Raw genomic sequence first — 21,523 nt, 5'->3', positions numbered from 1 at the left:
TTAAACAGATAAATCCTTTGTACAGTAGGCTACAAATAGCAGTGGATAACTAGCGCTCCCCACCCTGTACAAATCACAAATTAATACGCCTATACAACTGATGTACGCAGGTTCCACAGCTTGGCATAATGACTTAAGGTATTTTTCTCTGTATGAAATGATAATTGTAATGCCCAGGGAACTACACTTCGTCTTATCTAATATGACTTTCACCTTATCCTCTTTGAAGGAACACAAGAATACCCATGTGCGTACGCGCCCATTAAGGAATGGCAGACACATTGTTTCGTCTATGATCACTATCACTGAATTCTTCTGACAGCATAGCCTATGGATATGGAGATGGTTACGCACAAAGCAGTCGACCGAGGAGCGTAACCCCTGGCAGTGACCGTTACACTCTCTTCGCCTTTACGCAATCTACTGTAGCCTAAGCTACTTGGTACAGATTTGAGCCGGTCTCACTACGTATTGATGGGCTGATCCGATCTCATTCACCAGCCGTAATGTTCTATTCTGATTCATCTGAAAATTAAATAGAGTTTAGTTGAGTTTAGGCAACGCAAATTTGTTGACAATTACTTAATTAAATGGAACTGAATGTAATGACACACTGAATGTTGCCCCGTCACAACAATTGTTTGCATCGTACCACCCCACGAGCTTTATAGAACTACCAGTCAGTCTGTGTAATTTTTCGAAATACGTCAGCGCGAAAATAACGCTACACAAACTTGAAAGAGAATAGCATAGGTAAATGGAGAAATAACCTCACAGAAAAACCTCACGATACCGTCATATTGAGCATGAGCGAGGACTTACTTTTCCTGTATAACATTTTCTTTTATCGCTCCCAGCGTGGGGTGGCTGTTACTCTGTTGCAGTCTGCAGGTGGCCAGGTGTCTCTGGTGCTGGTCCTTCAAACAAGTATTTTCTTTGCAAAGATCGGTGACTTGCTGCTCAAGCTCCTCAATCCGAATCTTTTGCGTCTCTAACAACTCCTGTTGTGTTTCGATTATTTTATTCAGCTCTTTCAGGTATTCCGCCGCCTTGCTGGGGTTTTCGGTCGGATTTTCCATTTCGTGATATGACTGTTGCCCGTCCATGGGCTAATTCTACCCGCTCAATTGCTTCTACGACCGGGTACCGTCAAATTCCAAGTCGGTGCGCTTCCTTAGCTCCGCCATTGTTTTTGTTTAGTGGTGAATGAGCAAGTAAAGAAGTTGGCGTTTGTGAGCAGCAGCGCGCCGTCCAGAGGCTCTGCACCACAATAACTAACCTCCGTACACCACACCGTGGATGGGAAATCAATTTAACCCTTTCGTGGCACTCACTACATCACGCATGCTACATTTATATAGTACATTTATTTGTCATTCCGCGACCACATTTCATTGCTACCGAAGGCTGATACGTATGCATCATAAATAATATAAAGAGTGTATTAGATTTTTGCGATGTTGTTGGCCATCCCAGCTGACCAGCTCCAGTTCATTCAACAGGTATGCCCACCTGACCCATGACGCACCCCCTGACCAATTAGAACAGTCTGTCAAAACTAAGCGCTTTATGTAATGCAAACTGTCGTTTGGTTTATGGACTCTCTCTCTCTCTCTCTCTCTCTCTCTCTCTCTCTCTCTCTCACACACACACACGAGCGCGCGCGCGCGCAGGGGAAACAGATCTAGTCTCCATGGGAGTCATGATATTCAAGCACCATTCTCATTCTGTCTGGGATGTCTGAATAATGTTTTTTTTAAATTGTCCTAAAATTGTTGACAATTGCTCTAAAACGCAAACTGTTACCATGTTGTTAGTCGCTTTGGCTAAAAAAAGCGTCAGCCAAATGTAATGTAATGTAATGAATACTAAGCATACTGTATGCACTGATAGCTAATCACTTCACACTTGACAGCCTGCATGAAAGATGCTATGGTAGAACAAGGTAACGTGGCAGACATCTGAAAAAAGACACCAAGACATTTAAGCAACCAAATTAGTCTGACTGAACTATAAAATACAATCTTAGTTCTCCTCACACATTACTCAAAACAGGCATATGCACACAAACAAGTTTGCACACGTGCTTACATACATACACACATATAACATGCAGAGAGAAAGAGCATCTGTAAACTCTAATCTGTAAATAGTTCCAGAAAGAGTATTTTATGAACTGTTAACTGTGGTTATGAGCGCATGACGGTGAAGTGCTGATGTGCTTCTAACTGAAACTGAACTCCCCCCTTCTCTTGTCCTCAGAGTGATCCAGTCACTGAATCTACACAGAGAAAGCATCTGTAGTCTATCATCCTAGTGCTGGAGAGGTCTGGAAAATGGTGACGTCTCAAATCACTCTCTCCTAATTGCGCAAGACTATTAAATATTGTGCGCCACTTGAGACACAGGGAATGAATGTGCGTCTTGCCACAACAGATTTAATGAAATCATTTATTCCCATTCACAGATGTAATGACGTTTCACGTTCTGCCATGTAAATGAAACTCATTTGTATGAGAGTGAGAAGTCCCTGATGCATCTCTCCCTCTCTCTCTCTCTCCCCCCTCTCTCTCTATCTCTCTCTGTCTCCTTCATGCCCCTTAAAGAATAGTGTCCTCTGGTGGTGACGTTTAGATATGGCAACTTGGGGCCATTGGAGGTCCACTGATTTAAATGTATCTGGATATCAAGGGGGAAAGCAAACCCGAATTGTTATTGTTGTTGCAGCAGCTGTTGTTTTTGTTGGTAAAGGTGTTGTTAGTGAGCCTCTCATTTCCATATAAGAGGGCATGATCTCTAGGGATGTTTGGACTTCATTGGCTCTCTGTGTGTGACATGGATAGCAGTTCCTGTACAGTTTTGCTATGTTAGTACGTCAAATGCACACACACACACACACACACACACACACACATAAAAAACACACATACATTGTCAAATAGACACACATAGGCCTACACACAGACACACACACACACACACATATAAAAACACACATATGTTGTCAAATAGACACACATAGGCCTACACAGACACACACACACACACACACATAAAAAAACACACATACGTTGTCAAATAGACACACATAGGCCTACACAGAGACACACACACACACACACACACACACACATAAAAAAAACACTCATACTTTACATACATATGTGTGTCCACCACACATAGTCACACATGGGCCTACACACAGACACACACACACACACACACACACACATACACTCATACATACACATACTGTACACACACACACACACACACAAGCACCAGAGTTCTGTGTATGACATGACACCGGCAACCTGTCCTCGTGCGCTGCACCTCTCCTCCTGCAGACTGGCATCTCTGGGCCCTAATGAGGGAGAGGAGCCCAGAGATAATGTGCATAATTCGCCTCAGCCTCTGTGATCGTACAGATGGAGGGGGATCTTCAAAGCCAAGCCAAAGATGACAGAAACGGTGTCCGAGGTGCAGTGGCAGTGGCAGCGGCCCAGGAGAGAGGACTCTCTCTGTTCGGGTGACTATTTTTTAAACTCCTCACTTTCACTGATTCCTCTGAGTCCTTCTAACTTTTACCTTGTGAGAGGGACAAAGTGAGAAAATAGAGAGAGATGCTGGTGGAGAGATCGAAATAAATTAAAGAGAGAGAGACTTTTTAAATGTTTTGTTGCTCTAGGTAGACACTAGACAGTATGTTCACCCGTAAGCTACATCCTGCCAGGAAAAGTGAACCATGTTCACCACCCAGGAATGCCAGCCATGATTAAACCACGTGTGTTGCATGGTGAAATTGTTGTATGAAATATGCACAAACGTGTGTTCAGAGTGTAAATAAGGCTAGAGCACATGATTGCACAGGAGCTTTCATGCTCTCTGTCTGTCTGACCTCCGCTTGGTGAGGGAGAAAAAGTTGGTTGGTTTACAAAGGCCTCCCAAGTTATAAAAGAATGAAGGTTCCATTTAGGTGCCATTCTCTGGTGCAAGTTCAGAGATAACAGGGGAGAAGTACAAGCTCATCACAAAGGGTCTTGCCCAAATGGGTGAGAGAGGACTCGGGTTAGTGTGGAACTGATCGCACCCCCAGATCACCATAAACTGCCTTGGGAAAGCTGCATATCATTCTCTCCCTGTTGGGTGTCAGAGCATCTTTGGAAACAGGTGTTGGATGAGATTCCTCCAGCAGCCCTGAAATGAGTTCACACCTAAGTAATGCAGCAGTGTTGGGTCTATGGCGAGAATAACATTGGGTGATTTTGAAGGTGATTTCAACAAAAAAAACACTCGTGTGCTGTATGTGGAAGACATGTGTGTCATAGGTTTTATATCACACACATAAGTTCCATACAAGAGGTAGGAAAGAGAGATAGATTTATGACTCACATACACAGTGAAATGCACTGATTGAATGATTTGAATGGATGCTATATAGTGAGAAATAAGACACTTGGCCCAAGGACAAGAGAAGAGAATATTAGATATCATGCAACAGATTGTATTGTGTGTGTGTGTGTGTGTGTGTATGTGTGTGTGTATGTGTGTGTGTGTGCGTGCGTGTGTGTGCATGCATGTATGTGTGTGTGGGGTTGTGAGAGTGTGTCTACATGTGTGTGTGTGTGTGAGAGTGTGTCCATCTGTGTCCTGACAAAGCACTGTTCTCTCGATAGCTGCAATCATCTCCCCCATCTCCGCTGCTGTACATTCCAGTATCACAGTCATTTTTTAGACCCGCAGCTTATCTCGTTCTCCTGTCTGCTCCCGTTCAACAATGTCAACACAGCCTCGCCATAGCAGCCTGTCCATTCACGCCATTAGTTAGAGCCTGCTGGACAACCATGCTCGGCCCCAAAAGGACCTATCCGTCAATCTTGCTGTCTGCCAGCTCTTTACTAGTCCCTGTCCCCCTCTTCTGTCTCTCATTGTCAAGTCTCCTTTTGTCCCCACAAAATCGCTGTTTCCATCGAACAGTCCTTTATTGCCACTTCACCGGTGTCCTTCCCTGAGCAAAATCACCTATTAGCCCCACTGTGACTCACATAAATGTCACTTGTAATGCAAACATTAGCCACCGTGAATTTCAATACAGTGGTGTTATAATTCAATATAAGTCATGGTGAAATATGTTAACAGAGTGATAGAAAGCTAGAATCCGTGAGGTGAAATCCTGTCGCGGGTCTTTCTCCTCCATCATTTACTGTAGATTAATTTCCTGTTGTGTCTCTGGTCAAATGGACATGGAAATGTCTGACTCTAAAATTAGACTCACTTTAAGAGAAATCAAGAAACATTATGACAGAATGGTCTAACCTATGTTCCAGTGAGCAGAATGTTTCCTTCTTATTGTTGTTTTGGTTTTTTAGCTCCTTCTCCTGAGAACAAGGGAAACCCTGAAGACAATATTTATCACATTAATTATTGATCAGGAATATGGCTTGGTAAATATATACCTACCATTGAGACTTGGCATATCCGTGTAACTGGCATTATCATGACAAGAAATTACAGCCATAATGGTATGAAATTTGCATTATTCTCCAGTGTGTGAGTATATTGATTCTTTAGGGTGCTGCATGGATGCCTTTCTCTGAAGCACAATGGTTGCGCAAGGGCTGCACGAATGCCCTGCATATTGATATGGAGAGGGGAGAAAGGGTGATGCATTCAGTGCTTCTTTTGGCGCGGCTGGCAAAGCATTTCACCATTTCCTGGCCAGGGGAAGAGAATGTTATTCTGTCAGTCATGTTAACGTGTGTCTGTGTGTGTGTGTGTGTGTGTGTGGCTCTTCACACTCTGGCCTTCTTGCCCCTTCATTTCTCTCTCATTCTATGCCAGGATGAGTGTTTGTGTGTGTGTGTGTGTGTATGTGTGTGTGTTAGTGTATCAGTGTGTGTGTGTGTGTGTGTGTGTGTGTGTGTGTGTGCTAGTGTGTGTTTGCAAAGGCAGTGCATGCGGGTGCATTTGTCTTTACATGTATTTGACACTCAACTCCTTGTTTCTCATCCATAGCGGTTTCCTCTGGCATGGCAGTGAGCAATACTGAGGCAAAAAGCTCATCTCATCTCTCTCTCTTTCTCTCTCTCTCTCTCTCTCTCTCTCTCTGTCCTTCTCTCTCTCCTCTCCATCCCTCGTTCCTCACTCCCAATGGCAGGCAGGCTGTCTGGTGGCTTGCAGCCTGATAGAATGCAAGCCAGCAGCATTAGTGCAGCAATCCCCACCATATGGCCCCAGTGTCGGGCCTGTCATCAGAAGATTAAGACAAGTGTCAGAAAGCCCCCAGTGCCCAAGGTACAGCCACTGCCAGCTTCCCCACCACACCAGGCAAGCCACATCAGCTGCCGTTTCTGTGTGTGTGTGTGTGTGTGTGTGTGTGTGTGTGTGTGTGTCTGTCTGTCTGTCTGTCTGTCTGTCTGTCTGTCTGTCTGTCTGTCTGTCTGTCTGTCTGTCTGTCTGTCTGTCTGTCTGTCTGTGTGTGTGTGTGTGATGTGTGTAAATGGGTGTGTTGACAGCCAGATGACGAACTGAAGCAGGATTCACATTGCATGTGAAAAACAGCAGCGCTGCGCTATGAATCACATTATTGTCAATGGCTTGCGCGTGCAAGACCTGGTCTGCCGCTGCGCCGAACAAAGCGCAGCGCAAGCGTCATTTTGCCGCTTTGCCGCCCTCGTGCATGCGCTGTAAAATCATAGGTATTTTGCACCGAGCCCGGCGGAACACCATCAGATGGCGTGAACCATTCTGCTGCTTAGGAAAGTGTACCTTGAAAATATGGATAAACACACATATAAACTCATATGAGCAGGCATGGGCACACACATACACAGTCTTTCACCCATCCAGCACCACACCCCAACACACACTGACACACACACACAGTCACTAGTCACGACGAGCAGCTGTCTTTGAAGACTGATAAGATGTGGGAAGGAAGCACATTTTAACTCTGTTTGAGTTGGAACTGAGAATTTATTTTCTTTTTGTTTCCTTCTCTTGTACCTGCTCTCAACAAAGGCACAAATCTCTGGGGTTTGCACTCTTCTCCTCTCAGCAGACTTAATTGAATTCTCAGTCATCACTGTTTATTTGCCAGACAAAACATCAATACAGAAAGAAGTTGGTGTAACAGTCTCTGTGGGGGGAATGGTGCCCTGGCATTGCTAGTGTATGTGTGGGCATCTTTGTGTGTGTGTGTGTGTGTGTGTGTGTGTGTGTGTGTGTACGCACGCGTGTGCATCTGTTTGAGTGTGTGCATCAGTGTGTGTGTGTGCCCGTGTGTGTGCCCGTGTGTGTGTGTGTATGGCAGTGCGTGTAAATATGTCTATTTGTCTTGCCATGCTGACAAGAAACAAATAGTATCAAGAGTCAACTGTACAAAATGGTGATTGAATCCAGTTGGAGCTTTCATGCCTCCGTTTACAGGAGTCACCAGCCTGCTCATCGGGCTCAATCACGCTCCCATCAAACATTCATGGAGCTCTGCTGTGCAGCGCAGACACACCGGTATGCACAGGCAACACATGCAGCCAAGCCCATTTACAGAGATTTGAGCCGGTACACTTACATGGCGCAATTTTACTGACTCAGTGACCCTTATTCCATTCAGTTCCATTTATATTCAATCTCTTACTCAAATCAGTCAAGTCAGATCACATGAAAGAACTGTAGGAAGCTTGACATAACTGAACTTGGAAAAAGTCACAGTGAAATGTGTGGATCTCAACAGATCACTATGCTGGTGTCACTGTGTGTTGGTAAATTTATGCATCACTGGTGTTTTACATTTCCTTGGAAAAAGAGGAGAGAGCTTTCTGGTTTAAGACGGAAGTCTGGCTCAGAAGTTATATTCAATCCCAGAATGGGAACACATCCCCCTACATTACACCTGAGCCACTGTAAGAGATGCAGGGTTGTTTTTAAGGTCTCTCTTTCCCTTTCTTCTATTTTGTATTTGTATATCCATGCATAGATCATACCATTCTCTCAATCTCAAACTCAGTATTATAGGGTAAAATGGCACCTTTAAAGGCTTGTCCCCTCTTTCTGTCTGCCTTGGAGATGAACGTGGTTCTTAGCCTAGTTCCTTTCCTTTCCTGTCACATCCTGCATGGGCCACTGAGCTCTGTGCTGTGCTGTGCTGTGCTGTGTATTTCATGAGTCTGTCTGGAAACACAATCTCAGAGTGAGAGGTTGTAATGTTCCACACTGGTCCGACTAAATGTGCGGAGTGCAGATGCACTCCCCTCAGCAACCCCCTCCCATATCTGGAGTGAGAAAGTGGAGCAGATGTGGCCCGGACCCGGTTCAGATGTGGCGGAGAGTTGGTTGGCTACCTCCGGCCGGCAGCACTTACCAGTGAGATACAGGATGCGTGCCTCCTAAGCATTAGGGTAAATGAGCTGGCTTCAGACTCTGCCTCTCCAGGTGCACTCTGGTCTGCTGTGGTGCCGTGACGGGGGGAGCTGACAAAGGTGTTGTTTCCATTTTTTCCTTTTATACAACAACAAAGGAATATATCAATAGCCATCACAACACAAATTAGCAATTATCTCATTCAAACGAGTAAGTTTGCTTTTTTTCTCACCAGGAAGACATCTATGCAGTCAGATATGGCCAAATATAGCCACCAGAGCATGAGACAGGCTTATTTCGGGAAGCAGTGATTTTGCGTAAGTGCAGCTGGCGTAGGTCACTGAGAGCAGCTGAGTTGATTGCTTTATCATCCTTTCAGTCCCCCATGATCCTTTGCTCCACTGTGATGTATACACAATGTGCAATGTCCCCTCATTAGAGTAAAAAACAGGGCACAGTGCTCTGATAGAGACTATGGTGTTCATCTGTACACAGTATGTCTTTATCCCCATGAAATCTCAACTGGAAGATTAAAGCAGTAAAGGCTATTTCAAGTAGCCTAGAAATCTAGACGCGCCCCTAGCGGCAGCGAATTACATTTGCTGCCAGGGCTAGTCTAGCAACTCTTCGTTGGCTTGTGAGCTCCAGAAATCGAAACTTAATCAGGCCAATGAAATCGTGTATAGAGTCGTTGGGCTTAACATAATGATTGATGGCAGAGTTGCAACGGTTTGGCTTGAATTCCCTGCTACTTGAAAACAAATAAGATGGATGTTGCTGCTGGCGAACAGTGTGACACGAGTTAAGCTTTTATTAAGTTGGCAAACGTTTGAACTAGCCAACTAGCTCCGCTGGTGGGAAACGCATGGGACTCATAGCGGTGCCGCTGTCCTATTGCGTGCAGAGGGAATTTGAAAGACAACTGATTATCCCGCCCCTCGGACTGAGCACTGTGAACGGTGAGTGTCCAGACCCTACATTTTAATGTGGGTCTGGCTCGTCAGGCTATATTTCAAGGTGAAAAGGATAATCATGGAAGGGCTCATTTTTCTTTTTTAATACAGGTTAAGTTCAGGTGGGTCCACATGAATGCTCTTAATTAAACCCATATATTATTCCTAGGATCATGCCCAAATGTCCCTAAACAGAAACAATTGCACCTTGTGTACTGTGAAGCTTTCACATAGTCAACTACAGAGCATTGTGGAATTGCAAGTGTGTTCTTTGATAGTGAAATAACCTCAAATGAATTGATGAATAGAGTCCATGAAAGTGTAAGATAGCCAAGAATGCAATACATTGTCAGTATGAATTGTAAATGTTAGATTTTTAAATATCTTGGCAACCATGCTATTCCCTGACTTCCAACATTACATCTGCTGGTAGGAGATTTTTTCTTTCTTAAACACAAATTGATTTCCTAAACAGAGCTTCTTTTGTTAACACAGACAAATAAAATATACCTATGATGACTTTAGAGGCATAAACCTTCAAGACAACAAACAGACAACAAAGACACCATTTTTTATAAAAGAGCAGGGTGCGCCTCAAAATCTCTATTTGGATGCAAGGTAGCAGAGTAACAATAACCCCTATTTTGACAATCTAAGCTTGTCTGAAGCGTATGGTTTAAAGGAATATTCCTCCATTTGGGGAATTATGCTCATTTTCCACCTCCCTTCGAGTTAAACAATTGATTTTTACCTTTCTCCAGTTCATCTAGCCATTCTCTGAGTCTGGCGATACTACTTTTAGCTTCAGCCTACCACATTAAGGGCGTGTCCACTCCACTTAAATTGCTAGTTTCACAGCGGAATAAGTGACCAGACCCCAGGCGCATGGTCCAAAAGGACTGTTCTTACATTTCTTAATTAGGAATGGGTGTGTTTTGGGCGTAACATCCATTAACCACTGAGAGTCCCATCTCCCATTCCTTTAAAGAGCCAGTTGCATGTTACATGGCGCGATGCTAGCATAAGGACGAGTAAACACATCTTGCTTTGCTAAAGTAGACCTTTCATGTGTATGTGTGTGTGTATGTATGAGCGAGAGATGGTGCATTCAGAGCACCTCGGAATGACAAGGACCGCCCCCATGGCTACTTTGTTTTTCCGACAGCCAAGTGTTCAAGTGCTTTGCCATCGAATGTGTGACAAACACGGATGCCACAACAAAGGGTAAAACATACACTCACTAATCCTAAACAAACAACTGTATTTGCTTAAAATATAGTGTAAGATGCTCGTGAAAGAAAGATATGCAGCTTTTCAAGTGATAAAAAGGGCAAATTCCCAAGTTCACATTAAAACTGTTGGACATGAAAGGCCACATGGACTACAAACGAACTACAACGTGACGACAAAAGTGATGACGAGCCCCTAACTGGGCAACTCTGTTAGCAAAATCTAGCCCCAGTTTCCGACCTCTGACTCACACATTAAGTGACGTGAATGACGCGGAATGATGATGTTTTCACTCGGAGAAAGGTTTTTACGAAGCCCATGAACGCTAGGAGAGAGAGCGTGTATCGGTATACACGTCTGCCTAGTAATTGATGTCTCAGGCAACAATAAAACAATGTCTAACACTGACTGACAATCGAAAACATTGCCTAAAAAACCCAACACTTACCCCAATATTCTAAAACTGATAGTTCCGGTCCTTGATTGTGATTGGCTGAATCGCGTTCAATGCCATTTGTAAAATCCAGCACAAACATCTCGGGGCTTTTTGCTTAAATATTTGACGGAAAAATCCTAAGGACATTCACCTAAGTACACCAGCACAGTCTTTGCATTGTGTTGCCAGAGACTCACTCACTGCTAATGTCTCGTCACTTGTTAGACTTCTGACAGTGCACTCTCAAAATAGCTTTTGGTCAGTGGCGTTATCATTTTCAGTGGCGTTAAAATAGCAATTAAGCAATTGGATATGTAATGCTGCCCTGATTAAAAAACAATGCAACTGATCTCAGCAGGTATTCTGTCTATAATGGAGTGGAATGGAAATTTCTAAGTGACCCCAAACTTTTGACCGGTCTGCCAGATCAGGGCCTCATATGGACCAGACCATGGTCAGATCCCCTCCAGGCTCATCTGCTATATTCGCAATGTGCTGTAAACTGCCCATCTTTCCACCTCTTGGGAAATATACAGTTCCTCCACAGAGGCCATACATCAATGATGTCGCCCCTCTGACAGCGAGTGTGTAAGTGGTCTGACCCCCCAGCATAAATAACGGGCAAAGCAGGCAGGTGTAGATAGGAACAGCCAGTATCATTTTAGACTTTGAGCTGACACTGGCTTTGGAGAAGCGGACTGTTTCCCCCTATCTGTCATCTGTGTGCTGGACTGGCTTGATTTTTTATCATATAGCTTTAGGTATCAGGTTTGGAACAAACCGACATGCAGTGTCACTGCAGCCTTTACTGCACACACTGAATGTCCATCCCTGTTCAACAAAAGAAAATGCACAAGGCAAAGCCTTGCATCTTCACAATAACTTGTACTGTATACCAGCACAGTCCAAGGTTACATACTGTGACTGGTTTTAAATTAGCATATCATAATATTTATATGTAAAATGAAGAAACACATATTTTATTTTCCAATGCCTCAACTGGTACAGTTTGCCTATCTAATAAATGCATATATCCTACCTTCCCTCTGTGAAGAATTGCATGGGATGAAATAAACAGCACTAAATAAATGTAAATGTTGTACATTCAAAGTGTTTCTTTGAAGTACTGAATCAGTAAAAAAAATTCTCATTTTCATATACTTTTATACATCTTTCTTTGTTTTTCTTCATCATTCCATCCATCATTAAGATAATAGTCCCATTTTTGTCTTGCTGTGCTAATCTAAGATTTCCTCCAAAAAAGCCATTTTGATTCCTTCAAAGTGTATCTCAGAGTACTCTCTTTCTCTCTTACTTAATTTGATAGATAAAGATTTTCTTCTCAGTGGCATCAGTTGGTGGTGCAGGCTGATCTAATTGGCATATTCCATTCCCAGCGTCGACACCTGACAATCCAGCTGTCTAACACTCACACTCAAATGAGTTGTGCTCCTCAAGGGACGTGTGGAATTGTTCAGAAGCAAAAACTACAGAGAAAAACAGCAACAACAACTCAACAACAACAACGACAACAACAACAACCTGAATCAAGCTTGCCATCCTGCCCTTAGTCCAGCAGTCTATCAACACCAGAATTAGACGCTCGCTGAACCTCCTCACTATCCCAGCCTCACCTTGTTCCCTGCTCTGCCAGTCTCAGCTGCTGCTGTTGCTGCTGCATGTTGTTTCCATCATTACCCAGACAGATGAGTGTTTGACAGTGTGTGGCCGAGCCTGGGACAAGGGCAGGCCAATTACCGCCCAGCTCGCAGAGTCAGAAGCTTCAACCTTGTAATTCCAGGCTGTTGCTGCTGCTGCTGTTGCTGTTGTTGTTGATTTTTTTGGTTGTTGTTTGTCTCACAACCTTAATTGTTTTGCTGACTTCCTCCCATTAACCTCCGAGATGTATGAGTCATCTTTCAAAGAGTGTAATTGCCCCTGTGCCAAGGAGTTGTTTTGCACATGTTTATGAATGGTGTTGAACTGCCAGTTTTTGCTTTATTTGTCCATCATCTTTTTCTTTGTGCGTTTTTGTCTTTTACATTTCAACAAATAGTGTCAGAGAGCTACAAAGTTGCCCTGGGAGTGTTCGTAACCTCTTTTCAAAGTCAAGACTGTGACTGACACCACACTATGCCGGGACAGCCCACTGGACGGCATGCCCAAGCCCAGACAGAGCAATTAGTGGCCAAGGAGACGTAATAAAAAAGACAAGACAAGGGGGCTGGGGGATTTCAGTGTCTTGAATGTGGTCAAAATTAGGCCCCGTCTCTTGGATAGAAACAGACAGCCTTGTGTGATGGCCTGAACTCAGCTGTGCACAGCAATCATTTCAGTCCAGACACATTCATCAGCTGACCTGAGAGTGTAGAGTCTTGACAGATTCACCGCTAATGCTCGGCCCCTCCTGAGACCCACACTTATAGTGGGAAGGCTTTGATTGCTGTGGCTTGGATGGGAAACCAATCCATTGCATCCGAGTATCACAAAATTATGGTTGTGGCTGCAATTGTGTTGCTCTTCTCTAGAATCCACAACAGTCTTTTAATCTAACAAGCAAAAGGGGATTGCTATGTGACTTGAGCTGTGGCTATTGAATAACCAGATTGTTATTATGAGTAAACAATTTATTAAAGTATCATTTGTTTTCTTCATTAGAATTGCATTACGCCTCATTAGTCTCATTAGTCTCTACTTAAAGGTGCTATAAGTGATGCAGGGTAACGTCACTTCTGTTGACGTTCAAAAAAACAGAGAGCTAGCTCACTACTCCCTCCTCTTCCCTCCCGTGCAATTGAAACTCTCCCAAACGTGCATCTCGTCGCTGATTTGCTGGAACAGTTTTTTATGTTTTTATGGGCACGGTTGGCCCAAGTTGTTTTGTGGCCGTTTTTGTGTCCGTTTTGGGCACAGGCAGCTAGCGGATGGTGAGGTGATACTGTTAGCTGTACTGTATGTGACAAAAAATGTTTTAGCTTAGAAACCACATTACACCGCTTATAGCACCTTTAAAGCTGCAGTTGCCAAGTCTGACAGATTTAGGGGACTTAGCCAAAATTTTGAATGTTTACAACTCTCACTAAAGGGGAGGCATATCTTAGCAGGCAAACACAACACTGAATACAGTGGTTGCATATAAACACCATCTCAACACATTTAGAACCTCCCCCAAACACACACACACAAACGTAGTCCATACAGCAAAGCTCTGACACATAAACACACACACACACACTTAAGGTCTGTGTGGGTAAAATTGGCCACCCATCATTCAGGGCACAAAGCATCCACAGGGCTCTTTTAGGCTCATCAGAGGTTGGCCCGCAACCAGTTATTCCCTGAAGTGAGATCCAATTGCCGACAACTGAGCTGAGTTGATCCCTTCACACTAAACCCGGGGCTTATCACCAAGCCCATTCTGATCGCGCCTCACACCAGCCCCAGCAGCACCAAACACGGAGACCTGAAGGAACACTTCCTGCTCCGTGCATTGACTAGTGCCTGGCAGTGTGAGAGAGAGCGAGAGAGAGAAAGAGGGAGAGACTGCCACGGTGAGATCAGAGTTGTTTTCTGGTGTCGCTCGGTCCTCGAAAGCTCAAGTCGAGTCCTCAAAGCAAGTCTAATTAATCCCATTGTCAGGCAGTGTCTTGGCAGAGCCTTGTCAGGCTTCTCCAGAGGGGTGGGGATGGGGGCTGGTGGGATGGTGGCTTGTTAAGATAAGCCACTGATAAGGGAGCTGGTCACATGACACATTGTGAAGAGAGGCTTGAAGCTTTAAAACACGCACACACACACACACACACACACACACACACATATAAGACACCCATACATAACTTTGAACACAGACATGCACACACACACACACATGAATATACACATACACAGACCTTCCACACCTCCACCCTCCAGCACACTTCCTTTCCCAAACTCGTAGGTTGTATTTAGCTGTGATGTTCAGCCTTGTCTGTGGAGTGCTCCGGCTGCTTCTCCCTGCTTGACAGTGCAGTCACTGCAGTTTAAGGCTGATTGGCGACCCCAGGAGAGCGGAGAGAAGGAGACTTGGGCTGAGTCGGCTGCCGATAGGCCTGACTGCCGGTCATCAGAACACGGGCCCAGACGCTGTCAGTATTCCTGTTTCAATACTGACCCTTTTGGGTTCTTTTTTCATAGGCTTTTTTTTCTCTCCTTCTCTTTCTTCCGGGACCTGTGTTATCTAGCTAGCAATCAGGAAGGAGGCGCTCAAGATCTTTATTCCTATCGGATCACTCGGTTTGAAGGATGTGTGAGGAGACGTATCAGTGGCATGGAGGCAAATGAATTAGGACATCATCGGAGACAAGCAGGCAGACTTGACGTGAATTGTCCAGGGGAGGACAAGAGTGGCGTGTGGATATCCACAGCAAAATCCAAGCTACTAAACCCCCCCCCCCCCCCAATACAAGTGTTCTCTTTCCCTCGCTAACAGGCAAGGGCTTACAGTATTTACTCGTCAAAGCGATCCGCATTCAGGGCCGTTGTCAGCTGGCGAGTGTTTATACTCGAGGGCCAAGGGTAAATTTATGTAGAGGCTAGCATTAGGAATTCATGAAAAGCTCATTGCTAAAACCGAGACAACAGACAGAAAAACAGAAAAAAAAAATGTAAATAACAGAGCTTGGGGCTTGGAGTTGCTGTTGAGAAGAGGCCTCAGATAGGGCTGTGGGGGAGAGAGAAGTTGCTTGGCATTCAGTGGACGTCCACCTCCAAAGACTCGGGTGTTATACACTTAATGCAGAAGGAGACCTCACTTTTGTGCGTCTGAGATTCAAACATTTAGTGTGTTTTCATTTCTAACAGGGCCCATGAGATAAACAGCTACGCTGATTTGCACAACACATTACGGACATGGAAAACTTTGGGAGAGATCCGTGTCTTAGTCCACAAGGATGTCCAAAACAAACCCAGGTGGCTAGAGATACCAGTGTGATATTGCAGTGGTACAAAAAGATTCATTTTACAGGACAGAACAGAAAGTAAAGTATAAGTAAGTATATAAGTATATAATATATACTTATACTTACTTATACTTCACTTTCTGTTGATCCTGTGAGGGAAATTTGGTCTCTGCATTTATCCCAATCCGTGAGTTAGTGAAACACACTCAGCACACAATGAACACACAGTGAGGTGCATTGTTACTTGTGGCTTGCATTAGAGGTAAAAGAGTTGATGTATTGATGACATGTCAGGATTGTCTGACTCAGAAATGTCAATGTAATCTCATTCAAGATTAATCATTCGACAGATCTCTAAAGGTCTGATGTGATGTAATGAATAGGGCATCCTTATGCATTGATCATGTCAGGTGACATTTGGGCACCTGCTAGTTGAAAATTATCATAGCTACTTAATATAACATCTGATTTCTTTGAATACTACACTCAAGAGTTCTTCACACATTATTTCATAAAATTATTCAGAGCACAAGGGGAAAAAAACTGGCTGTATATAGAGGCCAACTAAATAAGCTTCACAAGGCTCGCCTCGATTTGCGCATCCCTACCCAATAGAGATAAATGCATGGCCACAATTAATGTATTATTGAAGAGGAACAGCGCGGGAGTCCTTGTGCATTTGCAAAAAGGATGGGCTGCTTTAATGGGGTCGAAGTGAGCTTCGGCGGAGCACCCCATGAGGACAAGGGAAATCACACACATCTGCACATGGAGGGAAAACTCTCAGACCTCATCTTAATTAAAGGCAAGTCTATTGCCTTGGACTTGGAACACTTAGAGAAAGAAACACCATCACTGGTTTGCTTTGATTGACACACAGGTCATATTCATTAATCCCTTTGGAACACACTGAGACACACAATAAATTATGATGCTGCGCTGAGTTTGTTTTCATGCTGACTTGGATGGATTCGATGAATCAGGTAGGTCAGCTGTGAATCTGTAATATTCTAGGTCTGCTTCTAGCACAGCCCCGAGATTTACACCCTCATCTTATAAAAAGAGGGGACATTTACAAACAGTTCAAAGAGTAAGTTATAAAGTCCGCACATCCAAATGTCTGACCTGGGAGCAGGACAAACAAACGACCAGACACAAAAAAGAGAAAAAGTCCGCTTCAACCAGGGTTTTCTGCTCCCACTAGGAGCAGAAAACCCTGGTTGAAGCGGACTTTTTCTCTTTTTTGTGGACTGGACATTTACAAACAGACCAGAACCAGAAATGGAAAGCATCGGGGCCAATCTTCCAGACTGACGTCAGAACTGTTTGACACCTTATTGTACCAGCTCAGGGTGTGTTTCAGAAGCATGTTATGAGAGGTTACATTCATTATTAGTGGTGTTACCAGATAGGGTTGAAGCGGAGCAAATTAGGATCTTTGGTGCTATTGATTTCCACACCAAACAATCGAACAATCAATCGAGCTCAAGTCCTCCTCTGGCCTATCAGTCCCCACTAATTTCCTGCCTTCACACACACACACACACGCACACACACTGTACACTCCTTCAACTAAACTCTCCAGACTGTGTCCGACCCCTGGACTGGGTCCGGTCCCGATCCGCCCCGGGCGTACATTCGGCTGCAAACTGGGTCAGCCCGTGCTCCTCCTCAGATGAGCTGCCAGCTGCCTGAAAACAAAGCGATAGAATCAATTTGGCTTGGAGATGTACTGCATCATGGGCTCCAGTCTGAGTGATGGGGCAGAAGGTGAGGTGGGGTAGAGGGCACAGAGGCAGCTTCAGTGATGCCTCTGTGCTTCATGCTCACACCCATTAATTCGGTTCACCCATGTGGAGAGAACTCACTGTCAAACATCACTGCTAAGAAGGGCTTCTTTTTAAATGACTTTACTTTTCCCCCTTTACTTTCAAACCAAAGTTACAGTTTGCTCTTGTTAGATTGATTGGGAACTTTTTAAATGTTTCTTTGATGAACAAGTGTTGGATGTGGTAATAAAGATCATAAAGATCAAAGGCAAACTAGTCAAATGGGATGTGCTTTCTTTTAATCTACATGTTCCCATACTTTCTCCAAACTCTTCATGATAAAGTTGACGCGCGATAATTATTGAAAGTGAGTCTTTCAAACAGCTCACACTCTCCCTCTGAGGCAAACAGAAAACTGTTAGAATGTCATCATCTGAACAACTTGAGACCTACAGGAAATGAGGGGAAATTAATCCAACAATTAGTGATCTGTTTCCTCTTTGTGTACTGTAATGGAATGCAAATCATCTTGCTACTAGGCATAAATAAATCCATAAAGAGACGAGAGAACCTAAACCCAAATGGTGCTAAAACAAAAGTCACAACCCTCTCTCCAGCCTGCTACCCCTCACCCCCACTATAAACACACACACACACACACACACACACACACACACACACACAATCACACCTTCCCGAGGGCCTGGTTGCATTAATCCTTGGAATTAATGCATGGAAATGAATGAGAATGAGCCGCCATGACTCACCATACTCCAGTGTCATCCCCCATCATTCACTTCAACAAAAAAAACATTATTGTCTTATTCTCCCCCATGAATAAAGATTTCATTCATCCACAACCCAATTGCTCATTCATTACAAATTGTGTTGGTTGGCAACTTTAAGTGAATATAATGTCTAGTCCGTAGCCAAATGTATCACAGTTGTTAATAATATCTCTTGTTTCTGTGTTTTGGGGAACTTCCGCGATCAGTTTCACTTAATTTGTACTACACAATTTACCATACCCACTGATTTACCATAATTTGTGGGTTTTGTGCGTTTGTTAGGTCATAAGTGAATGTTAGAAAGCACCGCTGTTTAAGTCTATACTGTGGTACAGTTCAGAATAAAATGCTACAGTTGCTCTTTAGGGCAACAGAGAAATAACAACCATTCATATTAATAATAAATGCATCCTACCCACCAATAATTACCTATAGCCAGGCTTGCAGGGTTGAAAAGGTGAGTGAGGATAAAACTCTGTGAGTAGACACCGCCTGATGGCTGAGCCTCACCACACCTCTGAATGAAGTGTTTCAGTGAGTCTCTTGGGCCACAGAGGTGGTCGTGTCCTTCCGCTTTACAATTTTCATTAATGCCCTCCTCCGTATGGACCAAGTGTCATGTACTCCAGGCTCCCAAATTGAATTTTGGGCGTTTGAGAGTTCCACTTGAATGGTCAGACGACTTGGAGCGTGTCCAGTCTCTCTGGCCGCACTGACTCACACATCCTGTGTTTCTCTTTGTACCTCTCCATCGAAGGTTGGGCGCAGGAGATATTTTGAAAGTGAGGGGGACCAAATTGTGAACACAAACCCATAGTGAGATCAGATTTCCAGATATCGGATCGCCACCTCTGGCCCACTTTCGACCATCATATTTTAAACTTGCCAGAATATTAAGATAATACCATTGATTGTTTTCAAACAATTGTTTTCACTACTTGGGCCAATGGTAGAATACTGGTCACTACTTGGGCCAATGATAGAAAAAAGCAAGATGGGATGTTGATATTTTATGAAGCCGTGAATGAATCATCATGCCTATGATCCAAACATAGACTACATGATCAAATAGCCTAGTTAGGCCTACTTAAATTGTCTGGTATAAACCAAATCAACTCTCCACTGTGTGTTTGCAGTTAATATTTATGCAACATTAGAACTTAACAAGTGTTGGTTTACCAGTCCAGAACACACAGAAAATTGCAACAGAAAGTTGCCTTTATAATCAACTATTTGTTCCAACAGCATTTAAACAAAGCATTTAAAAAATTGAAAAAAAAAATTACATAAGAAGTAAAATAAAATACTGTTACTGTAGTGACTGTATCACATTATCCCAAGCTTCAAAGAGCTCCCCACGTCTGTAACAGGCAGACGTGACACCGCTAAATTCTCAGCTTGTTTATACCCCACACTGAACGCATAAGAACGCTAGTACTCTGGGGTGTGGTAGCCTACTCTCTGGGATTTATGCACCAAGGTAACTGAAGTAGGCTATCCAATTTGTGTCTTGAAATTATGTTTGAAATAAATGTCTTAGAACAAAAACGTTGATAGACTTGTATTTTAGGCTAGTGAAAACGAGTTGATAAGTATAGGCTAGTTGAGTTTGTTGTTGCGACTCAAGGCATTCCAGCCTACAAATTTTATTTAAAAAAATTACTAAATCATGCATAATTAAACAATAACTCAATTTAGGCTACATGTCTACGCAAAAAGGTTTCCATTACAGCACAACCCCTATCCAATGAAGGGCTGCCTTGTCTCGCAATAAACAGCAGTGGAAATCCGACACTTTTTCAACTGCATGAAACTTAACAGTGAACCATCAAATATCTCCCAGATTTCAGTGCCCATCAGTCCCAACATTTAGCAATATAATCAAACAGTCCAAAAGTAAATTAAATCCCAAACCAAACCGAAAATGCTTTTGATAGCCTACCGGGATGCATGCCGCTCCAAACGAAATGCGTGTCTAAATGCAGGTTAGACATATTTAAAAAAGCCTGCCTCGAATACCAGCCTGCCTCAAATAAAGATGATGATAAATGATTTATGCTAAGCAAGTAGCCTGGATTATTTTATGATTGTTTGTAGACAAACTGGCTTCAGATATCCAACAGAGTGAATATGAGATTGTGCAGTCTTACAGTACTGTAGATGGCTGTGGTTAGTGATGTGATGCTGTTAATGGGGAGTTTTACAGTTAACGCAAATCCTATATGTTATTATTTATTTAGCGTACCTATAAGGCTTTTTTTCCTTATCAAAAGTGAGGGGGACGACGGCAGTCTCTTCAGAACTGCGTGGGACATATCCCCCACGTCCCCCGTGCCTCCTGCGCCCCTGGTATATAGTGGCTGCAAGCCAGAGATAGATAGATAGATAGATAGATACTTTATTGATCCCCATGAGGAAATTCAAGGAGAGAGAGAGAGAGAGAGAGAGAAAGAGAGATATAGAGTTTGTGAAGCATACAAGTGACAACACAGCTTCAAAAAGAAAAAAGATATATAAATATATACTGTATATCATCACCCTGTTTTTCTTTTTCATCTTACACCTGGCAAGCTATGACAAAATGAAGGCTTTTTCACCTCTGGTGTGTTGGCAGCAATTAGGCGCAAGTGTGTTTGAATGTGATGAAGCTTGGCTGTTTATTCTCGGTGTTAAATACGTGAGAGCCATTTATCTGCCGTTCATCAGGATGTCTGCACCCCCTGGGGAACAGAGTAGACGACACAGTGGAGGAGGAATAGTAGCATCAGTTTGGGTATAAGCTTGGTCAACCACTGTGTTTCACTATTTAAGCATGGTCAACCACTGTGTTTCACTATTTGGTCAACCACTGTGTTTCACTATTTAAGCTTGGTCAACCACTTTCTGTGTGTTTGACTATTTAAGCTTGGTCAACCACTGTGTTTCACTATTTAAGCATGGTCAACCACTGTGTTTCACTATTTGGTCAACCACTGTGTTTCACTATTTAAGCTTGGTCAACCACTTTCTGTGTGTTTGACTATTTAAGCTTGGTCAACCACTGTGTTTCACT

General features: G+C 43.5%; 1 protein-coding gene across 2 annotated transcripts in view; it reads right to left on the bottom strand.

Annotated features, from left to right (window-relative positions):
- The window catches only part of iqsec1b (IQ motif and Sec7 domain ArfGEF 1b), a 181,640-nt gene extending 180,461 nt beyond the window's left edge, over window positions 1-1,179 (bottom strand). For both annotated transcript variants that reach the window (XM_076268352.1, XM_076268354.1), the window contains exon 1: window positions 823-1,179. In XM_076268352.1, the coding sequence (XP_076124467.1) occupies window positions 823-1,106 (284 nt within the window). In that variant the 5' untranslated portion in view covers window positions 1,107-1,179. The remainder of the gene's footprint in view (window positions 1-822) is intronic.
- Window positions 1,180-21,523: the final 20,344 nt, after the last annotated feature.

The sequence above is a fragment of the Alosa pseudoharengus genome, unplaced genomic scaffold, assembly GCF_046254945.1.
Source record: "Alosa pseudoharengus isolate Yale_2024_CS ecotype anadromous, Long Island Sound unplaced genomic scaffold, YU_APseudo_1.1 YU_APseudo_1.1_scf_5, whole genome shotgun sequence".
NCBI classification, from domain to species: Eukaryota; Metazoa; Chordata; class Actinopteri; order Clupeiformes; family Clupeidae; genus Alosa; species Alosa pseudoharengus.
The sequence above is the reverse complement of the archived record's forward strand: the minus strand, read 5'-3'. Positions and strand labels throughout refer to the sequence as shown.